The sequence below is a fragment of the Orbicella faveolata genome, unplaced genomic scaffold (assembly GCF_042242905.1).
Source record: "Orbicella faveolata isolate gen_17 unplaced genomic scaffold, um_ofav_v1 contig_12, whole genome shotgun sequence".
Classification (NCBI taxonomy): Eukaryota; Metazoa; Cnidaria; class Anthozoa; order Scleractinia; family Merulinidae; genus Orbicella; species Orbicella faveolata.
In genome coordinates, this window is record NW_028301539.1 from 31,331,075 (window position 1) to 31,358,964 (window position 27,890).

A 27,890-nucleotide genomic window follows, 5' to 3' on the forward strand; every position below is an offset into this window, starting at 1 on the left:
TCGTTGAATAGTACGTATGTGCCTGGCATTTCAATCGTTTTTACTGCTAATTATAGTTTCTATTTCACCAAAACTGAGTTAATTCTCTGAATTCGCTACCCAGACAAATGAATGTTAAAAACCAGTTAAATCCAGGCGCAGGGCTCCACATCTACATTAATATTCATCAACCATGCCACTGGAACGCATAGGGCTATATTCCCAAAGACCGACACATTTGAAAAGAAAACTGTTATCGATCAATTGTTTCAGAGGAATTGCCACCTGCATTGCACATAATCGTGAACTACTGTGAATATTGTCAGCTGTATTTCTGCTTTGTGGTCTTAAAGACCTAGGCCTTTTGAGCAAAATAGCCTCAAAGTCGATTAAATTTTACACTGTACCTGGATAAATGCCGTGTATGTCGTTCCAAATAGGAGAAAATCTCTCCGTCGTATCCTTGTTAGCATCGTACAAATCGGTTCGTAAATGTGGCTCACGTCAGATGAATCATCTGAACCTGCTGCTCTCGGAGTACTGGTTTTCTTCTCAAGATTTCATGTTGGATCTGGTATCCTATCATGAATGCCATTTGTTCCTAAATGAAATGTCCCCAAATGAGATCGAATTCAATATCGATATATAGTTCTATTCGAGAAAAATAATCCTTGGTAACGTGTTATGGCGTATGCCGCCTATGTCTTACATTATTATTATTATTATTATTATTATTATTATTATTATTGTTGTTGTTGTTGTTGTTGTTGTTGCTATTTTCTTTACCAAAGGCCTGTGCCCACGTGTGATAACCAGTACGTTTTTAAAGAATTATCAGCGATATTGGCACAACCCTATTGCCTCCCATTCCGTTCTGGTTTAATGATTTCTTTGAAAGTACTATTTGATGCCAAAACATATGGAATGAAAATGTAAATAACTCTGCTTCTAAGAATACCCGTGGCCATCGTGATCGGTTGATGCCAGTCGTTGGCATACTGACCATTTTACCGATGTCAGTTGGTTAAGTAAAGAGCAAATGGATTTTGTACTTTTGTTGTTAAACTAACTGCATTAACAATTCTTCGAATGAACAGTTCAACAGAACATAGATGCGATATTTATAAACGGTTAGATATTATTTCTAATATTTACGATAAGTTAAAAGAATAGACCTATTTTGACTTTAAAGTTACCTCAGGGAATTACATAAGGTTATAGCTATAGCTACATAAAGAGCATAGTAATGTCTGAACACACCTTTCCCCTCTCTGTGGGGAAACTTCCAGAGCTTGGCCTCCAAAGAAGGAATGAAGAGATTTAACAGCAAACAAACAGCGGGAAAAAGTCGAATAAATACCGAATGATACATTACGCGGAAATAAATCACGTGAAACGTCGCATTACTGATTTCATTTCATCCCGACGACACCGTAAATGCATGGATTTTATGTATCAAGGCTTAATGGAGGCTTCTTAGAAATTGGAAAATAATTCAAGCCTAATTGATATCCCAGTGTTGTCATGACCTGTTTCTTTGCAAATCTGAGGGTGACTCAGCGAACCACAGTTTACATTTTAAGAATCCGTTCAATTATGGATTACCCTTGTGGTATTGCCTGTACGCATGTGTAATACAATTAATAAGTTAGATTTGGTCTGAGACAGTTGACTTGCGAGGTAGAAGACAAAGTTACTGAATCACTATTGGTTTAGATATGGGAATTTTTTTTGTCCAGTGTTTAACCTCTCTCTCTAAGATGATGTAAGATGCGTCTCAAAGTTTTTATTCAACGATTCGAAACGTTACCAGTCTGACTTCGGAAAGTTATCGACGATTGCCGAGAATTTTCGAAGATCATTTACGTCTGAAGATTTTAGAGTCTACGGAAATCTCCTGACGATCGTTGGTCTATCCACAGACCAAACGCCAAGCCAGGCTACGAGGGCTTTTTCTTTCGAGGGCACGAGCGAGTGCTTAGCGCGAGAGCGTTCGCGAAGCGGGCGAAAAAAGTTAAACGTTTCTGAAGAAACGAGGAATCTAGTTTCTCAGGAGAAATCCACAGTGTTCCCCCGGGGCCACCTCCTTGAATTCGATATTTTCAAATCCCTTGAGATTAATACTTTTGTTTGCGATCTCGACGAACACTCAAGACAAAACAGAGGGTCTATTAACAGACTACTACTAAAATCGGGCATTTCAGCGAGGCATCTTAGCGAAATTTCAGCTCTAAAGACTTCCAGTGATAAGTTACAAAATTTTTTGAAATATGGAAGCTAGGACTGACGTAGGGCAAACTAATGGAATTAAAACAAAACAACAGCAAAAACAAACAAACAAACAAACAAACAAACAACAACAAGAAAAAAAAAAGCAAACAAACAATGGGCAAAACGTTTGAAACCAGAATTAGGTGATAAAATATTTTCCTTTAGTTGATGTACGGTAACAAGGATAAATAAATACTTGTATGGATAAATAAATTGTTACAAGGGGAATAAGACATAGGAGGGATAGCCAAAATCCTAGAAAAACGGACGAAGTAGCCAAGTTCTTTCTACGCTACATTCAGGTATGATGTCCCAGGCCACTGTTCTAAAATGTCGATGGAGCTAGTATGCTACATTTTAATCATAGTGAACATATCCATTATAGAGCGGTGTTTAGTTAAGTGTCGAAATTCATCAGGAAATTACTCTGGGTTTGGTTGTGATTTTACTTCAGTCTGAAATTGGCTAAGTAGTCTAATTGGTAAGTAATTGGTTTAGCTTTGGTTTTATGACACCTAATCTTATGAGCAATACGCAATTAAATCAGTTGTCTTCAACGTATTTCTTGAGTTGTCTGAGTTCCACGAACTTGACGCTTAAGAAATTTTTTGCTGTACTCTGGGAATCCGATATCTTCAGGCTCTTTGCCTTTATTACTTGAATCCAAGCTGACGTCCTGTCCATGCTTAATGAAACTGAGGAGGGATAAACAGAACAAAACAAAATAGCTTGATGTACATGTATACTACTTTGGATCATATTATTGTGGTTGTTGCCTTTTTTTTATCCTGATATCATATATACTTACGTTTGCTGAACTGGCTCTAGAATATTTTAATGAACACACAATGGGTTCCATAACCGGATTTCACTACTGACAGTTGTGCGTTTAACTCACACACCTGGAAGACTGTGGGCTAAGCCTCCCCTTGATCTTTCTGGATTGGGAGACCCTAATAGAGGTGTAAACACCCCTTCCAACTTACATCTTGGACTCATTAAGACGCACCGGTCACCATTCACTAAGTAGCGCACACTGCCGCAGTATATATGGTACGTGTTGTTGTCTCTTGTTCAGAAGGTCAAGGACACTGAAGAAATCTGAAGAAATCTGACTTTCCAGTAGACATCTTGTCCGTCTGTTCGTTCGTTTGTTTGTTCGTTCGTACAAAGTTGGCATTTCTTGGTTAGTTGATTACTTACATTTCTTTTAACAGAACACGAAGCAAAGCAAACTTTCTTTTTTATTCGATATTGTAACTTGAAATCAGTCCGTTTTAGAAATACTTACCTCTCACAGACACCACAGGACTGCTTGCATAACTCGAGTACATTAAATATCTCTTTAAAAGGAGTGGATTGATCACACATGCCATTCATAACAAAGGTATCGCAGTCAGGGTGTACGTCATGGCAGTGACCTACAAACATAAGACGCCTTTCCCATTATTTAGTGAAATAGAAGATCCTGGCTCAATAAACATAGTTTCTCTTGAGTGTATGACCACACTGATATCGATTTCGCTCAAAAATAGATATTTCTCTGGAAAGAAAGGAAGAAACAAATCAGTGCAAACCACAAGGATGAAGGGATCAATATTCAAACACGGAATGTAATGCCCCCGGCTCTTGAATTAGTACATTTACACAAGTGCTATTTTTAAAATTGATTCTTACGCATGTCTTACCTAAAGGAAAGGGATGGTTGCGTCCATGATGTGAACTGATTTGCGGAGAGGCTGTTGCAGGAGGAAGTGTCATATACATAGGGAATTGAATTGATGAGAAAATAGGCTCTGATGGTGAATCGAGAGGTGCGGGAAGAGGATTCGGGAAAATAGGAAAAGGATCCTGCGGAATGGAATGAGTTCCGTGAGGATACCATCCTGGTCGGTGGGGATATCGAAAAGCTATCGGTGGTCCTGCTATCACCTCGGCTACTGGCTCTGTTGTTGGTTTTGTCGATTTTGCCCTAGTTGCTGGGGCACTTGTCTTTGATGTCGGTATTGTTGATTTCTTCGTTGTTGGTTTTGACGCAACAAAACAACATTTAGGTCCACATATTATCTGGCATAGCACAACCGTTGGCTGCTGAGTTGGCTTTGCAGACGCTCCATTTGGTTTCTCAGATGAGGTTTTGCCAGAAGCTGGACTTCCTGCTGCAGCGGGATGAGGCGTTGGTTTGTTTTCGGATTCAGCCAGGTTTCCAGACATATTTTCGTGCTGAGCAGGACGTTTACTTTCAGGAGGTGTCGTTAAAGGGTGGCTGTTGCCATTTTTGGGTTTGCCCGATTTGCTCGAGCTTGGCTTATTGTATCCTTCCGGTGGACTCTCTGATGCTGAAGTTGTCAGGGATGATGGTTCATTCCTCCCCGGAGAGGGGGTTGCATTTTTGACAGAACCTGACGGGTTAGGATTACTTTGCCTTGTTGTCGGGAGAACAGTTTCCCCTTGCCCAGTTTCATTTTTTCCTTCCTGTTTCCCTCCCGCAGGAGCTACACTGCTGGTTGGTACTCCTTGATTCTGGTTGTTTTCTCCTTTGTTGCCAACTTCGTTGTTATTGTTTGTTTCATTACCATTTCCTTGGGGGATTTGAGGCTGATTTACCACTAGTACAGACGGCTGATTTTTTCCTGCTGGTGGTTGTATCGCTTGGATTGGAATGGCCTGAATTGGAAGAACCTGAATTGGTAGTAGTTGGGTTTGCACCACTTGCGCGGGACCTATTTTAGCAAACACAGATCATCATTTTTGACATCATTTTTGACTCAAGAAATCTAGCCCCTGCAGTACCTTTACTGATTATGGAAAAGGTCTTCGGGGTGACCCGTTCAGTAGTTGTTCAGTTATCGTTCGTGGATTCATTCACGTTGAAGTAGGGTACCTATCTTTAAAAAAATGAAACATGTCACGATCAATGCAAATTACGCAATTCAAATTAAGTTTAAAATTATTCTAGAGCTACCCACCATTTGATTGTGACGGATTTTTGGGTAAACCAAATGATTTCCCAGCACTTCCTGCCGTGGTACCGCTGTTTCCACTGGTTCCAGCTTTACTAGGATTTATAGAGCCCCCAGCTGGTGGAGAAACCGCCACTGGAACTTCTTTACCTTGGTTACTACCGACCTGATTTGGACTGGTAACAGGGGCCGGGCTGTTTGCACCTTTGGTGACAGAGGATGGAGTACCACCAACTTGACCCGGACTGGTTACAGGAGCAGGGTCATTTGCACCATTAGTGCCAGACGATGGAGTACTACCGACTTGACTCGGACTGGATGAAGAAGCCGGGCTGTTTCCACCTGGAACTTCGTTACCTTGGTAACCAACACCTTGATTTGGACCGGTTCCAGGAGTTGGGTTGTTTGCACCATTGTTACCAGAAGGTGGAGTAGCCGAATTCCCGTTAACACCACCTTGGGCAGAGGTCACTGGACTTACAGGACTACTATTATCTGGTGGAAGTTTTCCTGGTTCTTGATTACTCGATGGAGTGCTCCCTTGTGTGCTTTGTGCGTTACTCTCTATAATATTGATATCGTGAAAATGACTTTTCCCCCACCGTGTTGTGGGAGTTACTTTAGATCCTGCAAAATTCCACTCAATTTGCGCGGCACCAACCTGACCACCCTCAAGTACATGTATGGGACGGACACCCACAACGCCTCTGTAAGCTGGGATTTCCGAAGGCAGGACGTTTCGGCTTGGGTGAAAACTAGTTCCTTGTTTCATGCTGTCGCTTTCTAATGCAGATATCCAAGAATCTATTGATAAAAAAAAAAAATAGTTTTGAATTTTTTAAAAAAAAAGGTTCCATCTAAAACTATAATACATTAACCAATAACTTTATGTCCAGCATTACTTATTAACGTGCCAAAATCTAAACTTTTTATCAATACCGTCTGGAAATGTGATTCAGGCACTTGAAAGACTAAAAATCCTGTACTCGTTATGTGAATAAGTGGCAAAAACTCAATATTGTATCTGTTATTAACATCATCGCCTACTCGAGCTGCTTATTACTACTGTTATTTCTCGTTCTTGTTCTTTCAGGCCGGATCGCACGGTATACATGGATTTATGTTTGACAATACCTACCTGGTGCATGTCCCTCCAGCTGGTCGAGAATTGGAGGAAGACCTTGTAGTAAATCGTCATCGCTGTAAGGGGGCTCGCCGATGTCATTGGGATCAGTGTTGTCATTGGAATAGCGATAGCTGGCCTGGTTTACTCCATCAGAACTTCCAGGTAGGTTCGATGTAGCTACTTCATTGTTCAGGTATTTAGGCTTTGTCACTGTACAAATCGTGTAAAAAGAGAGCGAGAAAATTTGTACTTTACTTTACATTTTCTTTTTCTTTGTTTCGATACTACGTGGAAATACTGTTATGATGAGCGTAATATGTTCTTATTATCGTATTTTAATCATTCAAACCCGTCGAATGAAAAAAAAAAAAAACAATAAACGATATAAACTTTAATTTAATACTAGCGAATTCGTCTTGCCGCCTTAGTGATCATGAGTCGCCAGTGAGTCAGTAGTCTTCAAATATAGACCAAATATGGTCATTCACGAGTAGCTCATTAGTGATAAGACCTTAAATAATGTGTATTGTCCATAACACATTCATGAATGGGCAGCTTAGGGCTAGTTTATACTGTTAGACACCTTTTAGACACGTTTTTGCCATATATATTTTTCATATAACTCTAGTAGATGAGATGATACTGTGGACGGCTTTGAATCTAAGCGAAACATGTTTAACTTCGGGACGAAAGTATTAAATGAAATATTTTCTTCAATACCTTAGGAAGAAGAAATGAAATTAAACTATTAATTCACCTACGATCAACTAAAAAATGCCACCTGCGGCAATTTTGGCAACTGACCTTCGTCTATAAATCCAACCACTGTACTAGACATCGACGGTAAATACTTCAACATGGGAACCTTGAACGCGTAAAGCGGAGAATCTGCTATGCTTACCAACTGCCTCATGTCAGCGTGACCACCGGCACCGAAAGCTACGATTCTCACTCCTTTTTTGCTGAGTTGTTTGGCTGTGTTAGTTGCGTCATCGAGCGATTTTCCTGCCAAAACTACAACCAATGCTTTTGGAGTATCTCTTGGCAATGCCCTAAATATATTCATATTTATCATTTGGAGAGATTGTCCCAACTTACAACTTCCATTCGCTGGTACGAGTTTTTCAAGGCTGAGGTCAAGCATTTTTGAGCTCTGAACTGTTCTAGTCAGGATATGTTTTTGAGTATAATGTCTACTGCCGCATTCAAGAAGTCCGAAAGTAATGCCACTTGGGGAAATGTTCAAGTTTTCATACACATCCTTCACAAATAGTTTATACAACTCGATTTCTTTGAAGCCTATGTCGCCTGACCCATCCAACAAAAATACCACCTTCGCTGGTCCTACAAAATATCAACAAATATACTCAATTAGCCAGAAAAAAAAAAAGTAATCAACCAATGTCGGATGAATATATTTAATTTAATTATACCTTTACGTCTTTGAATAGAATCTTGTTTCACGGCGTCGGCTTGCCCTGAATTGAGAATATGAAAGAACAAGATTTGTTCACATATGTTTACAGATTTGGTTTTTGCTTGTTTATGATCGAGCGGAACATCTTTAATTTTCCCACACAGCATATCTTTGGAGCTTGGAGTACGTAGGTGTTTAAGTGTTGGCCAAGTAAGCCCTCCAGAAAAAAATTGAGAAATAATTACTTGATAAAGATGAAATGTTGCCACGTGCCTGGGACAAAGAAAAAAATCTGAGTCTCCTACAGGATTAGGACCCAGTTCTAATCCTAGTATCGATAGTGCCCAACCGGTATCGCAGATACCAGTTGGACGCTGTAACCGCTGAGCTACAGAGAAACTATGTTCATATGTGACGTGCGTTTTGCAACGGCTAGGATCAGCAGTGTCGAAAGCGTTATGTGTGTGATATATCTTTATCATTTATTCACCGAGCTGCAAGTTTATCATCTTTCATTTATCACAAATAATTTCATAAGTTGAACTCGCAGTTGAAACGGGACAAACTAATAGTTATATTCATGATAATATCAACAATAATGTTAAGAGCGACAAAAAATAATATCATTTAATACTTCCCTTGATAACTTTTAATTCAAACAATTAATCTTTATCACTTTTCATGAGTTTAAGAGAGACAAGTTTGAATATCTCCACCTATTACCTTGGCAAAACTTATTTCTTAAGACTCCTGTGATGGGATTTGACAGGTAGGGTTCTGCTAGGAATACGTGCTCGTGCACAGGCAGACTTGATATGATTTCCAATTGCGACTTTTCAACATCACTGCCAAATCCCACTCCATATATGATGATACCTTCTCTCCGTAAACGTTTTGATGGATTAATGATGTCATCATCAGCGTTAGCCCCAGTGATGACTATAAAACACTTTCAGGATACCCGCTCTACTCCTACTAAAGAGCGTGTCGTGAGCCTTGCTCAGGGCAGCTCCAATATTTTCTGGTTTTCCTAACTGTTTCGATGTGAATCGTATACGGTCTAACGCACCAAACAAGTCTTCGACGTTCTTAAAGTAATTAAAGCCGAACAATAGCTTTGCTTTTCTTGAGTACACTATGACGCCTATTCGACTATTGCTCTTGGAAAACGAAGACACTCTTATGACTTCCTTTACAAAGTCTGTGCACATATGGAAAGGCATTCGTCCGCAGCCGTCAATTGCAAAAGCTAGGTCAAGACTAGGCCTACAGACTGAAACAAAAGAGAAAAAATAAATACTGAAAAATTGCTCATCCATCTTCAGTTGCATCGCACGTATTAGAACATAAGTAAACATAAAATTTCCTGCACGCAGAACTAAACTACCCAGTTTAATTTGCAATTGTTAATCTTGTCCATTTTACACAACGTAAAAAGGCACTTGCGCATTGTACCACGTCAAACTGCCGCTTACTATACCACACCGCACCCAAACGCACCCTACCGGACCAGATCGTGTCGTTCAGCGCCACTCAGTACTGTGCGTCACTGTTCCGACTCGACTCACCTTAGTTATGCTCTACCTGAGTTGAATCTACTCTACGCTACACCACTTTATCTTACCACGCAATTTAATCGATGAATCCTCCTTCTCTTTGATGAGTGATGTTACTCTCTTCAGGAAGTCTCTGCTCAAAGATCTTTTGCCCAAGCTCTTACCAATGGCGCGTTCAGCTGCCGCGAATGCCTTTCTAGTTTTCCATAGTTCAATATCACGGCTTTTCTGTAAGGTCTCCGCAGACGACGTCTTGTTGATAGGATGTACTTTCTCTATAAGCCATCTGAGTTCACGTTGAAACGACGAGGAAGCTGAGAAAAAAGCTTGTAAGTTATGAGTATTTTTTTTTTTAGCTTCTTAGCTCTATACTAATCGCCACTGAATGAACACTGCTAGAACATCAATATATCTGCCTGCATAATAGCAATTAGTAACTAACGATTTATCTAGACCATCTGGTTGGTATCGCATCAGTTACATTGCATTTACATATAGCATCAGTCATATCAATGTAGGTCGAAACCTGAGAATTCTGCTTAGAGCAATTAAAATTAAACCAATGCCGTAATTAAACGTATTACATTATTGGTCCTAGGAAATAAGTATTCTGTTGTTAAATATTTCTCATGTACGAGAGATATATTAGTTTATTAATACCCTGGTACATGTTCGAAAACTATATTAAAATATACATGTAATACACTGATGCATGTACAGCTTAAATTTTTAACTACAGCGAAGAGCAATATCTTTCGTTTTTTTGAATACCTCTTCAAAAATTCGTCTCTAGCAAAGATATCGGAGGAATTAATCGTCGAGTTTTCGCCTTTCCAGTCAACGGCAAAACTCTCATTTTTGCTGCTTACCATATGCCGCTGTACTTGTAAACGAGTAATTTCTTGTTTGGCATGAGCAGGTAAATTATTTTCAATTTTGATATGGCTTTTTACAGCATAACGGTTATAGTAACTTCTATTACTGTGAATCGTGTTTTCGAGAATATCTCGCTACTAATAAAACACGGTTTCTGCAGATGTAGATCTGCAACTATTGTTGGTCTTGTTAAGATCGAGCTCTTCAATCCAAGAGCTTAAAATCTGTTATTTATTTTTTCGGCTGTAAATTTATGCATTTTTGATATCTCGGATGCAATAAATAAATTGCTAAGGCTTACGTTAATGTTATCAAAATAAGTGCTGTTTAAACTGACTTATTAGATGTAACTGTCTGGAATTGTCCTGTTGTAATGCATGTAGCTGTTTTGTAATATTGGTTTCGATATACATACCGGAAGAATCTCTTGCTTGGGATGATCTCCCGGTTTTACCTTCCACGAATATTGTGACAGTCCAGAGGAGAATATTTAAAAAGTTCATTTCGAGTACAACGGTCAATTGCGCTCAAAGTTGCTCTCATAATGAATCATAACTGGGCCCCAAACGAGAATTCAAAGTCATGTTTTGCTGTGCTCCATGACTATCATATAACCACTTACAAAATGCTCTTGAGCTGAAAATATGTTATCGTAATCGAAGAATTAAGAGGGCAATAGAGGACTTCTTGACCCCTTACTTCGATGTCAATAGAAGACCAACAAACTCTTGTTTTGGCTAACTGGTGGTCTGCATTTTAACGATGTTATTAATCATTAACCACTTACAACTTCACGAGATCACGGTTCCAAAAACTGAACCGTATTAATTAATACTTGCTTTTGTGCTTTTACTTAGGCTATCGCTTTTGAAACATAGCAAAAACAACGCCTAATAGACATAGGGGTTAACGATGAAATTTAAGATCGTGAAATAGAAAAAAAATAATACTCGGCTCAGTTAAACCGGGACGTACAAGCAAACTCACCCCCCCCCCCCCCCTCCCACCGTGGTACAAAGAAGGGCGGATGGAATCGAACCCCTTCCATGGGTTTTCGTTCTGTTAAGGCACAGCGAAATGCATCTATATTGGGGTATGGTGTCCACCCCCACTTTTCTCCCCCTTGTACGTCCAAGTGTTAAGATGATCTTTACTAACAGTGCGCTTGCGTGATCGGCTGTGGGGCCCGAGGAAGTAATATTTATAAATAAATTGAAAATAATAATAATAATTCTGTATTCAGCTAAGCTTTCTTTCCTGTCTCACCATCCCGCCCCCTCCCTTAAAAATTATTTTTTTTTTGTTAATAAACAGTGCTGTTTCTTCTAAAGACCGAGTCAATTTCTACTTGAAAGGCAAATGAGAGAGCCTCTCTACAGTCAAAACCAGTTTCAATTTGGTTTCGCCGTTCAAACCGTAGACGTCAATGCTCCATTGGCTGGACTTTTGATCTATGTCCCTAGTTGGAACAACGTCCGATTTGGGTATGATCAGAATCATTCTGCTGAGGTCTGAAGGTTATATATGTAGATATTTTTATTACCCGTTTCAAGTTGCAAGCTTTCAAACTTACAAAACACACAACAAACCAGTGCTGTTTATAGAACCGTTTTCAATAGTGATTTGCATGTTTAAGCTGAAGGCCTGTATGCTGAAACCCAGGCATGGATAGAGAATAATTCCTATCAAAGTTCATGGTGAACTCCAACTGGCTCCGACAAGGTCTACCACTCCATCTGGTATGTTCCTTGAAAAAAAAAATTACATGCGCACAATAAGTATTTTGTGTTTGTTTGCTTTTTGCATTCTGACTAACTATCTTTCTTGAATGAACCCCAGGGTAAATTATAATTATAATGCAATAAGGACGTAAATAGAGCGTTTTTGACTTAGGGGTCGAAAAGTAGTAGGTTTTGCATTACTATCCCACAAAATTGGTCTAAAAAACTCGAGCCCCTTTTTCATTCAATGATATGTAAGACCAAAACCAATTGTGAGTCTTCTTACAAGCTTTTCCGCGCTTCGTGTCAGCTACATGTACTTATTTCAAGTTTTGACTGGTTCATTGGATTGTATGTGCCATTTGTGAATGGCTTTAGGGATTTGGTTTTAGTCCTATGACACTCGAATGAAAACTGCTCTAACTGATACTATTTAAACATCGATTAATATGAGATATTTTAATTCAAGAGTTTTGATTGGCTTAGCCATCATGGTATATGCACAATTATACCATGCTTTAGAAATATGGTAATCGTATCTGTAGTTTTTGGGGTCATTTTAATTTTATTTCATTTCATTTTTTTTTTTTTTTTTTTTTTTTTTTTTCATATTTTGGGGGCTTTTTTGGTAAAACAATTATTCTACCCCAGCTCTTGTTGGATATGAGATGATAGTTTTAGCCAATTCAACTCGGCACTACGTGCCTATCATGTCAAATCCGAATCACGTTAGTGGAATAGTTATTAAGTAACTAGCTGTACAGTTGATCGACCTGGTTTATAGCTCAGCCGGTCAGACTAGTCTGTCTTAAATTAGTGTGTGGATTTATCTGAGCGGTCAAGATATATGTATCAAATATTGCAACTCACTAACTTCTTACAGTATCCACATGAAAATGCACACGTCTTATGAATGTTGTTGAGGTTTTGAAAGATTCCAGGCCAGTCACAAAATCCATTTAATGCATAAGAACTACACAGTGGGTGCTGATCCGTGCAGAGTCCTGCGGATAAGTTAACAACGACTGAGAGATTTTCAAGTACATAAATGCATTGTCTAACTTAAGGTCTCTTACCTTACATGAAAACCACACCCACAACGACAACAAATAAAACAAAACAAAACAAAACAAAACAAAAACAACTCAACAAAGGGAGAAACTTGGTAAAATTTGACTTTTCAGACTTAACCTGAGATCTCTGTCTTGCGTGGTCGCCCAAACAACTTAGCATTAGGGTTGGATTCATCTTACTTTTATTCATGATTTTGATTGAAAACGTACATGTAAGTGCCATTATTACTGACAAAACAAAACATTAGACATAGACATAGACAGCATTGTTAAAAGCAAGGTCTCGCAATTTAGAGGTTAATGACTATCATTAACAACATGAAATCTAGTTCATCATTGCCCACTAGAACTTGAGAATGACTAACCAAGTTTAAGAGGCACTTCGTGAACTTCCATGCTTTTGCGCTTGTACACAGGACGAGGTATCGAGTTTCTTTTATGCTTATTTCTTGTTAAAAGTAGATCCCAGAGGAGGTGTGCTCGAGTCACTCTGTCAGCATCGTACCCTTTAACATGTTTCTGCTTCTTGTGAGCTAAATAACAATAATGATAATAATAATAATAATAATAATAATAATAATAATAATAATAATGAATGGCACCCACTTGTTGGCAATCTGTTCATTTATATTCTCAGGAAAACAATCATGTTTTCATCGTATAATATAGAGAAGTTAGGAACAATAATTTGGGATACAGTTTGGACATCTAGCTGGGAACAATCACTTGGATTACCGAAGTCAGGCTGTGGCCACTAAGGGGTTATCAAGAAAATACTACTCCAGGTAATATAGAATCGCTTTACACAATGACAAGTGAACGGATTGATATCGTAGTTGAACATTTCTAACGCCGGTTGAAGTAAGAAACATTTTTAAAGAGTATGTAGCAGAGTTTTAGGTTTGTAAGTTTTGGCATTCCATCCCAGAACGTATTTGGCCATTATTCATAATTATTTTCTGCAGCCGCACGTAGAACAACAAAACAGTTGATTCGTTTGTTTAGGGTTTGCTAATTAGGTGATCTTTTGTGTTAACCTCATTTGTGAAACAGCAAATATATTACCTCTATGGTGATCCCTTGTTTGGACTGCTTTGATAACAAGGATGGTGGCAAGAGATAACCTAAGACAAGTGACAAACCAGGACATCGTTATCGTGGTTCCCTATTGTATATTGTCTCCGTTCCTGACTGGATTATTTATCATAAGCTACAGTTCTCCTCTGTCTGAGCGTTTGGCAGCAGGAGGTCTTATTTGTTTGAGTAAATATTGGAGTGCAGGCTACTGAAGTGTGGTCACCCACAAATGTCTAATGTCACTAACTCAGTGGAAAAAGTTTAAAAGTTACGACTTGTAGCCATTAGTTTATCTACTTAATCTCCCAGAACACCAGCAAAATGCAGAAAACTTATTTCAAATTTCAAATTTCTTTCCCTAATAAAACTGAGACTTAAAGACTGCCATGTTATTAGCTACTACATAACAGGTTTTCACAGGTTAAAGCCGTAATAGGCAAATAACGAAATAATAAAGATACCCGCTGATGAGCCAGTTCATCCATACGTTGTTCATCAAGTCGTTTAGCGTACGATACGATACGACCCTTTAACAACACTGCAAACGATAACATCTCTAACCAATATATAATTACCGGAAGGAGATTAGGGAAGATTGATTTCGACAGTCTTCAAAATTGCCCGAGAACAAATAGCCTTGTCAAAGATCCAGTACGATGGCTTACTTTTTGGTTTGTTTGTTATGTTTTGTTTGTTTATATTTCTTTCCACTTTCCACTTTCCACTTTCCATTTTGCTTGTTTATTGTGCTCGGTCGTATTCTTTCACAATTTTCGACGAGTTTAACAAGAATTGAAGAGAGCCGTGTACCATTTCATAAAAATAAAGAGAACTGAATGTACTGATCACATAAAAAATATAGATAATTATGATAATAGTAAAAACGGTTTCCGATAAAATTATCCTACGATGCCTCCGAGTTATCACTTCAACACCTTTGCTGTGTCTCAGGGCCTTACGACGAAGTTCTGATCTCAGTAAAAAATACCCTTGAAGTTGCCTGGGACAGTGATAATCATTTACGATTTTATCTACTAATTGCAGACGTAAATAACGGTGTCTGTCCAATAGGCCAAGTCTCTCCCTCATTGACTGTGTGCACGTTCAGTGATTTTTTTCTTTAAATTATTTGCATTGCTTTCTTTCTAGAAAATCGGAGTTCTTCTATTCGGAAAAACCCCATACCGTGCAGCCATAATCTAAAATAGGTAGAATTGTTGCTTTATAGTTCGTAAATAAAAATAGCAGGGCTGAGGAAAGAAGAAATTCTATTTCAGTTTAGAATAAACTCTCGAAGCAGCATATGACATGTGATTGTTCCATGATAATGATTCGTCTACTACTACGCCATGATACGTAAAATGTCTCTGCTGTTTTAATGTTGAATTGTCGTAAAATATGTTAATGTCCCTAGTGGTTTTGAGTGCTTTGTGGGACGCAATAATCATGGTTTCCGACTTTTTTGTCTTACAAATAAGGCCATTCCTACAAAACCAGTGTCTGACGCTCCTGAGATCCTTGTTGACATTGTGCTCAGCTAAATCAATATTCTTAGAGCTGAAATGCATCTCAGTATCGTCTGCGTATAACGAGAGAGTGGAAGTATAACATGCCTTCGATATGTTATTCATATGAATATTAAATAATGTTGGTCCTAAAACTAACCTCTGCGGGACGCCAAAAGAAAGACGCAAAGGATCTGAATTAGCGTCCTTGTAGCCGACATACTGTGATCTCTCAGAGAGGTAATTGCTGGGTAACTCTTTATTGTTTTCGCTCGTGTTCTATTGCAATGTTCGAGAGTGCGCTCACACGACAGAAATGGCCTTCACTGGCTTCAGTTTTTCCTTAACAATTAAGGAAACTGAGGCCTTTTGTTACACTATCAAAAGACACTACAGTTATTTGACACATAAGAGAATCTACGGGAAAAAAAAAAACATGGAAAAGGAAAGAATCGAGCCGCCAGCTGGTGTCGCTTTATACCTTAAGTCAGTTCAATGAGGGCATAATGTGCAGCTTCGGTTTCTTAGTATGCTCAGAGTTGATAGAGGGAATGGTTATGAATCCTGGCAAAGTTCTTTGTTGTATGTTTTTGTTGGCTATTTTGAAGGTTGACCCTGCACTGCCAAATTGACAACTAACCAACTGAAGGATTGCGCTTATATAATTCATGCATAGTCTGTGAGCATAGACAAAAAATGTGTTGAGTCAAGGACCTACCTACGTAAATCTTAGCCTGCTTGTTTACTTCTTTGATGTTTACCGGGCCTCTCAACCAATCCCTGCTATTAACTACGGTATGCTGTAACATGTCGACAATAAAAGGTAATTATCAGTGTTGTATTTCCTCATAAAACAATCTTTTTAGCCAATCAAACACCGTGCAGGCCTTACAACGAGCAGTAATATTCAGTATAAACTAGTCATTTTATACAGTACTTAATGCCTACTTTTGTTAGTGCTCAAACGTTCTGCGCATCACGCAAGCCATGGTTTAAGCGCCACGCGCGCGCTGGGGTTGACATTGGGGAGTTCACGAAACCACGACGGCAACGGCAACGGGAACGCCACTGAACAAAAGAATTAATGAGCAGAACAATGGCTGTGCACGTGCGTTATAATTCTAGGTACATTTCTTTGCCGTCCTCTGCACAACAACAACGTGAAATAACCAAATTTTGCCTTGTCTGGAAAACGTGAACTGCGACGGCTAATTTTTTAAATTTTTATTTCAAATTTATCGCTGTGTTCCGGATTCAGTTTCGTGATAGGTTTGACAGTGATATACAAAGTAAATGACTTTAGAGTACCGCGAGATTCGTAGGTAAAATAAAAATCTATTTTTTAATCGACGTTGTTCTCGGCGTTACCGTTGTGGTTTCGTAGACTTCGTAATTGACGCAATCAACTACGCTACCAATTGCGCGACTAAAATGAAAGCAAAATATTCCTACTGTGACCAAATCAAGTTAAATGAACCTGTACTTAAACCAGGAACTCCAGAACAGTAGCATATCGCTAACCACTAACTGTTAACGTTTTCCAGCTAAAAACCTAGCTGTAATCTGTCGAAAATTATACTGAAATCCGACCGTAAACATGTACCTGCAGATGGCGTAGTGCGCGCGCAAAAAAAGTGCGAGAGACGCAAATGTCTTACTTACTGGGGAGGTGAGAGGAAAAATGTAACGGGCACCGTAAAAGTTCTCAAAAAAGATGAATAACTTTAAAAGAACGCATGGTTACCCCTACATTTTATGTTATGAAATGGAAGTGGCAAGCCTATTCAACACGTTATTAGTTTCTGGTTGTGAGCAAAAGGTATTTAAACTGTATTTTAGCTGATCCAGAGAAAGGCTGTCAGAGACGCTAAGAGCGCTGTTGCAACGATTTTGTTACTAAAAACATACCAAATGGTTTTTATGTTATATTTATCATTTGCCATGTAGTTTAAAGATATTTTTAAATGTGTTTGCTTTTCTGTGTGTAAAGGCGAATTGCAAGGAAATCTGTGAAGAAATATCCTTTCCTTCTTTTTTAAGAAAAATACTGATGTCAGCATTTTGGTTGAGGTTCAAGGCTGATTATCTCAAAAGAATGCGTGGTTTCCCACATTTTTCTTTGTGGATTCCAATAGCCCTTTATAAGGTATACTTTTTCGCGTGGTCCCAAGCTGGCACAAAAACCTGTGTATTTAGTAGGTACCGTCCTTAACAGATGTGGGTTGTGTCTGTAATTGCTGTTTCTGTTGTTTGTTTGTTTGCTTGCTTGCTTGTTTGCTCGCTGGATGAAATCCTCCCTTGAATTACATCCTGATGGACGCATTTTCCACCTAGGTTACTTAATAGTATAAGAAAAAAAAAAAAGCAACAACAACAACAACAACAACAAAAATTCATCATAAAAATACAAATTTTATTCTTATCTCTGAGACTACTTTTACACTCATTATGAGTTTCTTTATTTCTTTAGAAATAAAAATCGTCATTTGTTTGTTTTAATGGGCGTGTTGTCTCTTTTCAATGCATCTTGCCTATTCTATAAGACAATTATCTCCCGGAGAATTTAAAGTATTTATCTTTTCTCATTGTTACTCTTTTTTGATGCCGTTTCTTCAAGGCTATTAGAAGTTGCCCCTGATCCACTTAAACCGTCTTGTTCAACATCACTTGGCAACTTCCGATCGAATGCTTGGCGTGTAAAATCGATGATGTCACGACTTCTCTTCTCCCCAGTTTCTTCTCCCAGTTTGGTAGATCCAGCTTTGTCCTGCTCAGGTCTAAGAGTGGATTGTCCTTCAAGGTCTTGGTTTCGGATGATCTGTGCCAAGGCTCTGTTAAGTTTTGCACGTACTGCCGGCCTAACATGAACTGGAGAATTTGTGTGTCTACGAAGTAGCGCTGCGTTCTCGTCGTAACTGAAGGGAAAAACAAAAAGAAAAAGAAAAGAAAATCAGACGCTTCGTATATTTCTGGGCTGCTATCACAAATGTCGTTCACGTTATTATCTTTCTTTCTGAGAAAAAAAAATAATGTTTTAATCCAAGATGACTGAAGCAGGATGGCATGTGACGTCATATGACATTACAGCCAACTGAAAAATCTCATCATGTAGAATAGCTTGAGGGCTTTTTTTTCTAAACAGGAAATAATTTTGCAATGTCTTATTGCGAAGAAAATTTAAACCCAAGGGAGTTCTAACTCCCCTCGCCTTCTCCTCCTTGTACTACGATTGGAATATACATTTATCTCTTGCTACCTCTAAACCTGAAATACATGTTTGTATCGATATGCAATGTCCATATACTTTCGGCAGAAAGCACTCTGCGTACAAGAAAACGTGCAAAGACAGTGAATAGTAGGTGTATACTTACTCATTGCAAATGCCGCAGGAGAAGGCACATATTTTTCGTATTTGCTGAATGCTGTGGAAAGGCGTCGGATGGTTACACATTCCACTCCTTGCAAATTCCTTGCATTCCGGTAAGACGTCGCGACACTGATCTGTTAACGAATAATGAAGGCATCCGCTATTTACTCGTGCAATCTTAAGAGAGTTTTCTCATTTCACTCGTAAAGTGAATCCTTAAAATTTCACGAGTATATATACGATGACATGCACGAAGAATGTTTGGTTTGGGGCGCTGGAACGATGGAATCTCAGTTACCAGCTAAATTTTCGGCGATTTCTCAGCTGTCAATTAAGAAAAAACTTCAGGACTCTCTCAGCAATCAGAAACTTATGCAGATGTCTTAGCCATATGCAAAAATAATGCGTCATTTGTTTTATTTTATCTTATTTTAGGTTGACGATGCCAAACGTAACAATACCCCAATGTACTAAAATATCAATATACATTATGCATTATTATTATTATATATATTTTTTCAAATAGCTATGACTTCTTACCGATGAATATAGGGGGTCCTTTTAAAGGATGATCCACCACTACTGGTCTGCCAGCTTGTATTGGTGGAGCAGAATGAAGCGGACCAGGCAAAAATGGTCTCTGGGGCAAACACGGCGGATGGCACGGTCCCATGACAGGTGGCGCAGAGATACATGGTCCATCGATCGGTCCAGTTACTGGCGGTGCTGGTATGCGGCATGGGTGATGACAAGGTCTGATTATCGGGCGGGGTATACATATTGGACGGCACGGGGGAGGTCTGGGGCAAGGGTTGCAAGGAAGACACACCATAGGGCAGGGAGGTGGTGGTGGCTTTTTTGGGGGTGGCGGTGGTGGTGGTGGCGGGGCTGGTGGGCTGGAACAACAGCAGCAACAGCAGCAAGCTGAGAGCAACAAAAGGTATATCATTAACGATTACATAAATGATGAAGAGTTAGGAGCAAATTAAAGACATAAATTGTTGTAAAAATATATTAAACGACAAGCTCGTTCTTACGAATGCATCTTTAGGAAATCTTATTAGCTGCATGATACCATGCCAATTGCAATTGAGTTCTACAAACAATAAATGCTTTTCAGCGGGCCGGAATCCTAAATCCTTGAATCTGATTGGCTAATCTCGCGCGCACCAGCGGTCCAAGCTTTTTGTTGCACCGTAAAACAACTTTAAGTGTAAACATTCAACACAGAGTCAAACAAAGCAGCAAATAAAGCCTTTTTGGATTTTTCGTAAATGTGTGTCGCTTTGATTTAAAGCGCATTACTAAGATACTCAACTTTATTTCAAACCGTGCGTTTCTTTTTCTCCTTGGGCCTTATTCTCAAAACCTCGGGCACAGCTTTTCCCAATACCGACCTCCCAGCCGGCAAATAACATATATATCCATGACCATACTACTCTAAGATTTTACATCATGTGTTACCAACAGACTATGAGCTAGATCATAGTCTCTCGGTGTTACATAATGGCTTTAAATATGACTTGTAACTTGTTTAGCACATAGAAAACATACTTACGTGGCCGTGGACAAACTGAGGTGAGGTTTATGCATGTAAAAAAATAACAGTGAACGAGATGAGTAAATGGAAGCATTTTCCAAAGGTAAGGCAGTAAGTACAATTAAAGCTTAAGAGATTGTTCAAAGTTCGAACGAAACCAAAAAGAAGCGTGCAGTGATCTATAAATTAGAGAGGCCATAGGTTCTGTCTGACTGACCTGATTTTACTCATGTTTTTTTTTACCGATGAAATGATCGTGATGGATATATATCAGACTGAATCAATTACGTGAACAGCCCGCCGCATATAGCACTGCATACCAATGATTCCTAAATGCATTCTCTACCCTGTAAGCACTTGCTCACAAGCTAACAAGCACTTGTAACATAAAATGGATCTGGTACTTACTCGGACGGGGACAGCACATGCACGATCCTGAAAAAATCAATGAATAATAAGTTTAGGTAAGGCAATAGAAGAAGGATGGTTATTAGCTTACTATGGTTGTTATGACGACAATGTTTTCTTTCTGTTATATTTAGGTCAGATTTACAGGACAAAGTATTTTGTGTTCATGGGCTAACAAAACGACAAGATTAGATTGTAGTTACATTAATTATTTTCCTTTAGTCATTTTGTAGGGATACCTGGTATCATGGACGGGTTACACATCGCTGCAACAAACAAAAATAAAATAGACACATTTTAATATAATTTATATTTTGATCTTTATACCGGGGTGATCATAAGTTGAGAATCGTATCTGTTTATATAGATTGCAATCATAGACACAAATTAAGGATTTGGAAATGTACAGTTGATTTGAATTTTATTGAGTCCATAGGTCCTTAACGACAACAGAAACAACAACAACAACAACAACAACGGCAACAACAATAGAAGGGACTACCGTAACCAGGGTTTACTTGCTACTGAAAGCAGCAGTAAGAACAACAATATAGAAGCGGAGGGACGTTTTGGAAATCCAATTTGTTTACAGCAAGTCGACAGCACCTGTTTCCAACGCATGCTCAGGCTGAATAGTATAGCAACAGGGCAATAAATGTACTGGCTCAAGAAAATCGAGGATTTAAGACTCAAATTACTCGTGATACCATGCGTAGCTGAACAGAAATATGAGCACTTACATCCGGGACAACAAACCGAACAGCAGCCTGGACGATATCCGTAATAACAGGCACTCCTTCCAATTTTGAGTTTATTTGAAACATCGTCATTATTAAGCTTCTTGTAACTGAGGCTTAACATGTAATTTGCTGAACTTTGATTTTGTGTCGGAGCTGATCTGTCCGGATATATTCTGATAATCGTCTCCTGGTTCTTATTTGTCATTTGGGGGAGAATAAGCTTTGCCACCTTCGCTGGCATGTTAATACGGTATGTGGTTCGTCTTGAAGCCAAAGAACTGTTCTGATAATCGTTGACATGGAAACGCCGCGATGCTTTATGGTCTTTATCTTGGATAGAATCCTTTCCTAGAGCGAAAGAAAATGAATTTTAGTAAATAAATTTAGAACATGAACTGGTAGTATCTCTGGTAAATTTTATTTAGGTTACAGTTTAGGCGATCTGTGCTTGTTCATCAACATCACATATTTCTGTCCTAATTCAGTTACTGTATTTGAACGCAACAATGTATCACAGTTATCATAAAATAGTATGTGTTTAACCACTTAATTCTCCTTATAACAAAGGCTATGCTCTATTTATGAAAGGTCTCTCGCGCTTATAATAATAATAAAAGAAACATCCATGTTTCACGATCAATTAGAAAACGAGAACGCAGGTAGAAGTTTTAGATCATTGAGAATCATGTTGCCGTCAGAACCACACTAGGAGTTAATTTTCTTTATTTTCTGTCGATATTTGGATTTAAATATAAGGAACGGATTTTTCAGAAAACGTAGGACAAGAAAAAATATTACCTAACTTAAAAGAGACAACACCTTGGTCGATGTATTTAGCACCCCCATTTGTTATTAATTATTGAGTTGTTTGCATCAAAGCCAATTAGTAGAGTGAATCGACAAATACATAACTATCAAAGAAAATATCACTAACCTGATTTCAGCCTCAGTGTTGAAGCAGTTTGAACCCAAATTATAAGAAGGAATATTTTAATCTTCCTCAGTAATTGAAGACACATGGTTGAACCCACTTCTGACGGAGATTCGTTTGACGAAATGCCGCATTAAATACGTTTTCGTGGATGTTCGCCACTTTATCCATTCCTTGGTGGCATGTTTCAGCATTCAAAAACTATTACATGTTACTTTCCTCTACGATATGCTTCTACTTTGCTGCGGACGATACTGTATAGAAACAAAGCTAGAATGACCGGTGGTGGTTTTGGCGAGATAAAAGGCCACCTTGAAAGAACCAATAAATTAAAAATTAGGTTGCAAAGGTCTTCAACGTCTAAACCCCGGCGCAGGTTATTTGAACTTAAACTGTCGTCCAAAACTTCAAACTTATCGCTTGTTCGGTTAATAATGCTAAAGCCACTCAACAATGACAAATATTACCTAATGTAACTTCTTCAAACCTATTCTGTTCCATACCGCTTTACTTTGGCAAGATGTCATCATCGGAATATACCAGGTCAAAAAAAAGCCCCTCAAACTTTGATATCGGACATAAAAAGGTACGTGAGCCTTCAGTGGTATGAACAACAGCATGAAGACGGACAATGCAAGAAGAAGTTACAATGGCTTCCCATGGGGAGGTGGAGAGCAACATAACTAAGAAGGAAATGGTTGGTTAGGTTAATTAAGTCAAGCCACTTTGTCGCGCCACTGTCAAAGTGATTTACGGTATTTTATCGGTTATCAACTTCCCCGGTTGTGTATTTCAAATTTGTTAGACTAAGCGTTTATTTGCCTCAAGAAGTTTATTCAAGAAGTTTATTCGAGGTCGCTTTTTAAAGTTCTTGAATAAACTTCTTGAATAAACTTCTCAGAATACTGAGAACTGAATGGGTTTTATTTCTTTCACATATCACGTGATCAATATATGAAGAACATTGAGTACTCGATTCTGAACTTGTAATCCATATATAGGCTGCGAAAGCAGTAAAAGACCTGTCGAGCCGGGCGAGTTTGCAAGGAAGGTCACTTGTTTTCCTTTGTTAATAATAGAGTGAATAGGTACGAAAAAAAGTACTATAAAACGACGACTTGCAGAAATGATTATGTTTACCCATCTCATTTTCTGATACAGAGTAAAATCTTTTGGAGCTGTTGAAAGAAGTTTCGATCAATCTCTGATATCTAAAATTATAACTACTTTGATATTAAATGTACTTTTTTAAACATCATCCCTTCGTTTGGCATAAATTCAGTCCACTTTTTCTTCAATTTTTGTTTAGAAGTGGTGAATCGAATGTTAGTGGGATGGTGCGTTGCACTGACTACAGGCCGATCTGAGTGGTAAACACTGCTTTTTTCGTTTGTTTGTTTGTTTGTTTATTTATTTGGAATGTTTCAAGTGTATTGTCAGCTTACAGCTTAGTGAACATTTAAGAAATAATAAATTAGAAGTAAGAGGAATATTACCAATCTGGAAAATATACTTCCTCTGTTTCAAAACGAGTCCGCATGAGTCCATCAAATGAGTTTGATTTGCCTGAAAATTAAGGACGTTTGCGCTAATTGTTTCTGCGCATCCTTACTGCGCACGGAAATTCATACGCACGTTATGCATGAGAGCGCCCGCTAAATAATAAAATGAACAATGATAGGGCAAATGGCCATTGCTTTAGCTTTACCTGGATTTAACGATCTTGGACGTTCGGTGACCCCTATTTTTCTTTTGATGGATCATTTTGTCTTCCGATTTTCTGCGTTTAGCAAAAAAATGAAGAAACTCTATCGACTAGAAGTTTGAATTTTTTGCAAAATGCACCAATGAATTCCGTTCTTTTAGCTCTTCGTATATCTGTGCGACGGTTTCAATTGCCTCTTGAAGGGATAAATTTCGTGACAACATTGGTAACATTTGGAATTATTTACGCGACAGACCCACTTCTACAAAATATGACTAAGATCGTTTGCCCCCGTTCACTCACCCTTGATATTTTTAATATAAACCCCTGTAGACCATGCTGAATTATGTGCGCCAATTTTTCAAAATCAGGGTAGTTTTCCACACGCTTTATCTCTGAAACGAAGTCGGTGACCCCCATTTTGTTGAGTTACACAAGTAACTTGACCGCGGTAAAAAAAAATTAAAAAATCTATCGACTAGGAAATTTTCGCGCGAACGTCCTTAACCTGTACGCGGACGATTTTTCTTATGGATGTTTTCGCACGAAGAGGCAAAAGACAACTCGGAAATGGTTTCTTGTGGCATATTGGTTTTAACATTACAACGTGTAATAACTCAAAAACGAGCTCGGTTACTCCCATTCTTTATTATCGAGTTGCGATAAGCATGATAAGATGCAACTTTTACAAAGTTTAAAACAAATTCGGTAAACTGGATTCAGAGAACATTAAAGTTTTGAAAATTTATACAGGTTGTTGAGTTGCCATGGTAGCATGTTATATAAAAAGGATGACCGCAACCTGTGTAGCAATGATTGGGCATTTGACTGACACCATTATTGTAACATCACTTGTTAAACAGTGGTAGTATTCATCCTTCATAGTATAGCTGTTAGAAAAGTGCTGGAAATCTTTAACTAAGTACATTTGTCTTTTGTGCTAATTGTCGTCGTTGTCACAATTAGCATTTTTCTTTGTTTTTTTTTGATTGTAAAGGAAACACCATCCTAAATAAAGTAGCAAAGGGCCTTAAAACGGACAGAAGAAACTGTCATTTGAAAGGACCATTTTCAACCAGCTTTGGTCTAAGGAGGTTTCACAAGCACAGTTGCGTTGATAAAGTTGCATAAAGGGTTCCACCCTTGAAACACAACGATAAGTAATATTCTTTATCAATTCATTATCTTTATTTAGTCTAGAAACAGGTAATAACATTTTAGTGTGCTAATTTTTTGGCCGTGTGACTTGACGTTTCTATGGCAATCAATTAAAAACATGACTTTAATTTTTTTTATAGGTTCGAATTTAGAATTTATACCAATGTTATCTAAATTCTTTGTATCTCTTCTTTCCTTATATTATTCCTGATTTTATGAACTAATTTTAAAGCTGTCCTGGCTTCTTAATTTTAAAGCAAATTCAAAATCCAAGATGGCAGATCCACGGAGGCGGATAATTCGATTTGAAACGTATGACGTTCAGATTTGACGTTCTATGACGTGATGTTTGATAAGTTTGATTACGTTTAGGTGAATACTTTTGAAAAAAACATGACCTGTTAGGGCCACACGAACAAAAACAAGCCTAGATAAGTAGGGTCTTGGCAAGAATAACGTTCTTTGCGGCCAAAAATCTAATTTGCTGCACAAATTTTTATTTCAGTGCTTAACCTTAGGGAACAAGTTAATTGAATTGGTTTTCTTTTTTGCGATTTTTTGCCTCCTCGTATGTTCATGCCCTTTTGGGATTTTATTCTTCTTTATCCATATGCCAGCGGATGTGTAGTCTTGATCCCTGAAAACAAAACGAAAAATCGTTTAAAACGTGTACAGTGAAACCTGTATGAAGCGGACACCCTTTAGACACTCACTTGTGTCCCCTTAATACAGGGTGTCCGCTCTAAACAGGCTCTAATAAATTGTACAGTAATAGTTGATTGTTAACCTTTGTAACACAGTATAATTCAGTGTAAGATGAAAGACTGCTCAGTCATAGCAAAATCTCCAATCAGTCAATGCATCAATCTGAAATAATCTACCTCGCTTTAAAACGACATCGCTGAGCAATGTTAAAGGAGTCTGCGCTGAACTTTTAGAAGTAAAATTCCCTGCAAGTCTCCGCTTATTGCAGGTGTTGAGCAACAAAATGGGTCAATATTGGTCCCCGCGTCCGCTCAACAGAGGTGTCCGGCGCTGAATACAGGTTTATTAAACAGTAAGATGATGTGGGGAGAAAATTTAGGGACTCAACCTAGTATCCACTAAATAGTGGGTGTCCGCCTAATATGGCATGGGGTCTGCTTAGTACAAGTTTCACTTCATGCATCTAAATACCAGTTAGCTTTATTGCAAACATACCCCCTTTACCTTTTTGGATGCATTCCTTTAAAAGTGAATTTAACCTATTTTTATCACTACGTACGTAACATTAAGTATCAGTTTTGGTATATTGGAATACATATTATTTCTCTGCCGTGGGGTCCGTATTGGGAAAATCCGTTCCCGTCGTCTTGAGCAAGGCCCGAGGCCACAAACCCTTAGGGTTTCGAGTGTAGAATAACCGTTCTTAAAACTGCTGCAGATGTCGTTTCAAATTAGGTTCATCTCATAACAACGCTTAGTTCAGCGTTAGTTTGTATTTTCTATCCCATAGTTAATAAATAGCAAAGGACTGATTAGCTTACGTCTTACAAAATCCACAACTCTTTTTACACATCTTCATTAAATAATCATCGCTGAAGCCAATGTTAGGTCCATCACAATATCCGTTGACACCGTAGCCAGAGCAGGCTGGATCGTAATCAACACATGCAGCTGTAAACAATTTAGACTACAATAAACATCAGGCTCTTATACTGAGGACATTATTCGGTAATCAACGTACTAATGAGGTTGTAGCACAGGTTTTGATATATTTTTTTGCTATTTTTTTAGGTGACCGGGAGACATTTTTACCGATTCTAAATATATTGTTGCAAAAATTGAATATACATAGTCTTGCAGGCTTGATGTAAGATGCTCGAGTAATGTATTTAACACTCAAAACACCAGGCCTGAATTTTTACCTTGAGCTAATTAAAAAGAATTGAAAATAGCTTGCAAAAAAAAAAAAAAAAAAACGAAAATCAAACCACTGCCTCGGTGATGCTATATACACCTGTAAGAGCCTTCATTGTGTTAGAAAGTGTGAAAGAACCAGGTTATTAGCTAAGCTATCGTTATAATTCTAATCGATCATTTTCGTCTTTCATTTAAACTTCTTCCTTTAAGTTGACGCTAACGTTAATTTAAAATTAAAAAAAACATTGCACAGTAATGCCGAGAAAAAACAGGTGACTTACTGCCGTATGAGAGGGAATTGTCGTGTACAGTGTAAGGATCTGGTGCTACTGGGTTTCGCTGGAATGGAATCACATAGTTCCAGATGTTCGGTGCCCGACCAAGAGCTTGAGGATGAACTGGAATAAGGGAAGGGGCAAGAGGAAGAACAACCCCCATGGGGGGACCATTCCAAATCAAATTTGGCTGAGCCTCACCTGAAAATTTCAAAGAAGATAAATTGAACTTGTGTATCTAATTAAAACTTTTGAAGTCCTTTTGAATTAGGATTTATCTATTTTGGTAATGCGTCGATA

The 27,890-nt window shown here is 38.4% G+C and overlaps 4 protein-coding genes across 4 annotated transcripts; all 4 read right to left on the bottom strand.

Annotated features, from left to right (window-relative positions):
* Window positions 1-2,389: 2,389 nt before the first annotated feature.
* Window positions 2,390-10,691, bottom strand: LOC149117550 (uncharacterized). Its single transcript, XM_089281598.1, has 11 exons — window positions 10,604-10,691; window positions 9,381-9,626; window positions 8,826-9,029; window positions 8,480-8,710; window positions 7,773-7,817; window positions 7,144-7,683; window positions 6,352-6,549; window positions 5,220-6,017; window positions 3,939-4,973; window positions 3,542-3,671; window positions 2,390-2,945 (listed from the first exon to the last, which is right to left on the bottom strand). The coding sequence occupies exons 1-11, from the start codon at window positions 10,689-10,691 to the stop codon at window positions 2,804-2,806; spliced, it is 3,657 nt and encodes a 1,218-aa protein (XP_089137724.1). The 3' UTR covers window positions 2,390-2,803.
* A 1,009-nt stretch (window positions 10,692-11,700) lies between these two features.
* LOC110040332 (uncharacterized) lies at window positions 11,701-14,313 on the bottom strand. The gene is made up of 4 exons (XM_089278052.1): window positions 14,048-14,313; window positions 13,348-13,515; window positions 12,784-12,913; window positions 11,701-11,935 (listed from the first exon to the last, which is right to left on the bottom strand). The coding sequence occupies exons 1-4, from the start codon at window positions 14,130-14,132 to the stop codon at window positions 11,881-11,883; spliced, it is 438 nt and encodes a 145-aa protein (XP_089134178.1). The 5' UTR covers window positions 14,133-14,313; the 3' UTR covers window positions 11,701-11,880.
* A 3,643-nt stretch (window positions 14,314-17,956) lies between these two features.
* LOC110040324 (uncharacterized) lies at window positions 17,957-22,915 on the bottom strand. Its single transcript, XM_020745541.2, has 8 exons — window positions 22,554-22,915; window positions 21,620-21,967; window positions 21,119-21,145; window positions 20,880-20,906; window positions 20,490-20,504; window positions 19,472-19,855; window positions 18,936-19,065; window positions 17,957-18,479 (listed from the first exon to the last, which is right to left on the bottom strand). Exons 1-8 carry the CDS (start codon window positions 22,636-22,638, stop codon window positions 18,137-18,139), a joined length of 1,359 nt encoding a protein of 452 aa, XP_020601200.1. The 5' UTR covers window positions 22,639-22,915; the 3' UTR covers window positions 17,957-18,136.
* A 2,506-nt stretch (window positions 22,916-25,421) lies between these two features.
* On the bottom strand, window positions 25,422-27,888 carry LOC149117551 (uncharacterized). The gene is made up of 3 exons (XM_089278064.1): window positions 27,597-27,888; window positions 26,940-27,069; window positions 25,422-26,050 (listed from the first exon to the last, which is right to left on the bottom strand). The coding sequence occupies exons 1-3, from the start codon at window positions 27,751-27,753 to the stop codon at window positions 25,915-25,917; spliced, it is 423 nt and encodes a 140-aa protein (XP_089134190.1). The 5' UTR covers window positions 27,754-27,888; the 3' UTR covers window positions 25,422-25,914.
* Window positions 27,889-27,890: the final 2 nt, after the last annotated feature.

Bases quoted from the DNA above. Each gene is read 5' to 3' on its own strand.
- LOC110040324 (XM_020745541.2), bottom strand. From the start codon at position 22,638: ATGTGTCTTCAATTACTGAGGAAGATTAAAATATTCCTTCTTATAATT. The intron at 21,146-21,619 runs GTAAGTGCTCAT...TGTTTGTTGCAG, and splicing joins TTCGGTTTGTTGTCCCGGAT to CGATGTGTAACCCGTCCATG. The intron at 19,066-19,471 runs GTAAGAAGTCAT...ATTCGTTAACAG, and splicing joins AGGACCCCCTATATTCATCG to ATCAGTGTCGCGACGTCTTA.
- LOC149117550 (XM_089281598.1), bottom strand. From the start codon at position 10,691: ATGAACTTTTTAAATATTCTCCTCTGGACTGTCACAATATTCGTGGAA. The intron at 4,974-5,219 runs GTGGGTAGCTCT...TTGCTAAAATAG, and splicing joins AAATCCGTCACAATCAAATG to GTCCCGCGCAAGTGGTGCAA. The intron at 2,946-3,541 runs GTAAGTATTTCT...ATCCCTCCTCAG, and splicing joins TCCTGTGGTGTCTGTGAGAG to TTTCATTAAGCATGGACAGG.
- LOC110040332 (XM_089278052.1), bottom strand. From the start codon at position 14,132: ATGTCCTGGTTTGTCACTTGTCTTAGGTTATCTCTTGCCACCATCCTT. The intron at 13,516-14,047 runs GTAATATATTTG...ATTGTTATTTAG, and splicing joins AACAAGGGATCACCATAGAG to CTCACAAGAAGCAGAAACAT. The intron at 12,914-13,347 runs GTTAGTCATTCT...ACTTATCCGCAG, and splicing joins CGAAGTGCCTCTTAAACTTG to GACTCTGCACGGATCAGCAC.
- LOC149117551 (XM_089278064.1), bottom strand. From the start codon at position 27,753: ATGGGGGTTGTTCTTCCTCTTGCCCCTTCCCTTATTCCAGTTCATCCT. The intron at 27,070-27,596 runs GTAAGTCACCTG...AATTGTTTACAG, and splicing joins CAATTCCCTCTCATACGGCA to CTGCATGTGTTGATTACGAT. The intron at 26,051-26,939 runs GTAAGCTAATCA...TTTTGTTTTCAG, and splicing joins AGTTGTGGATTTTGTAAGAC to GGATCAAGACTACACATCCG.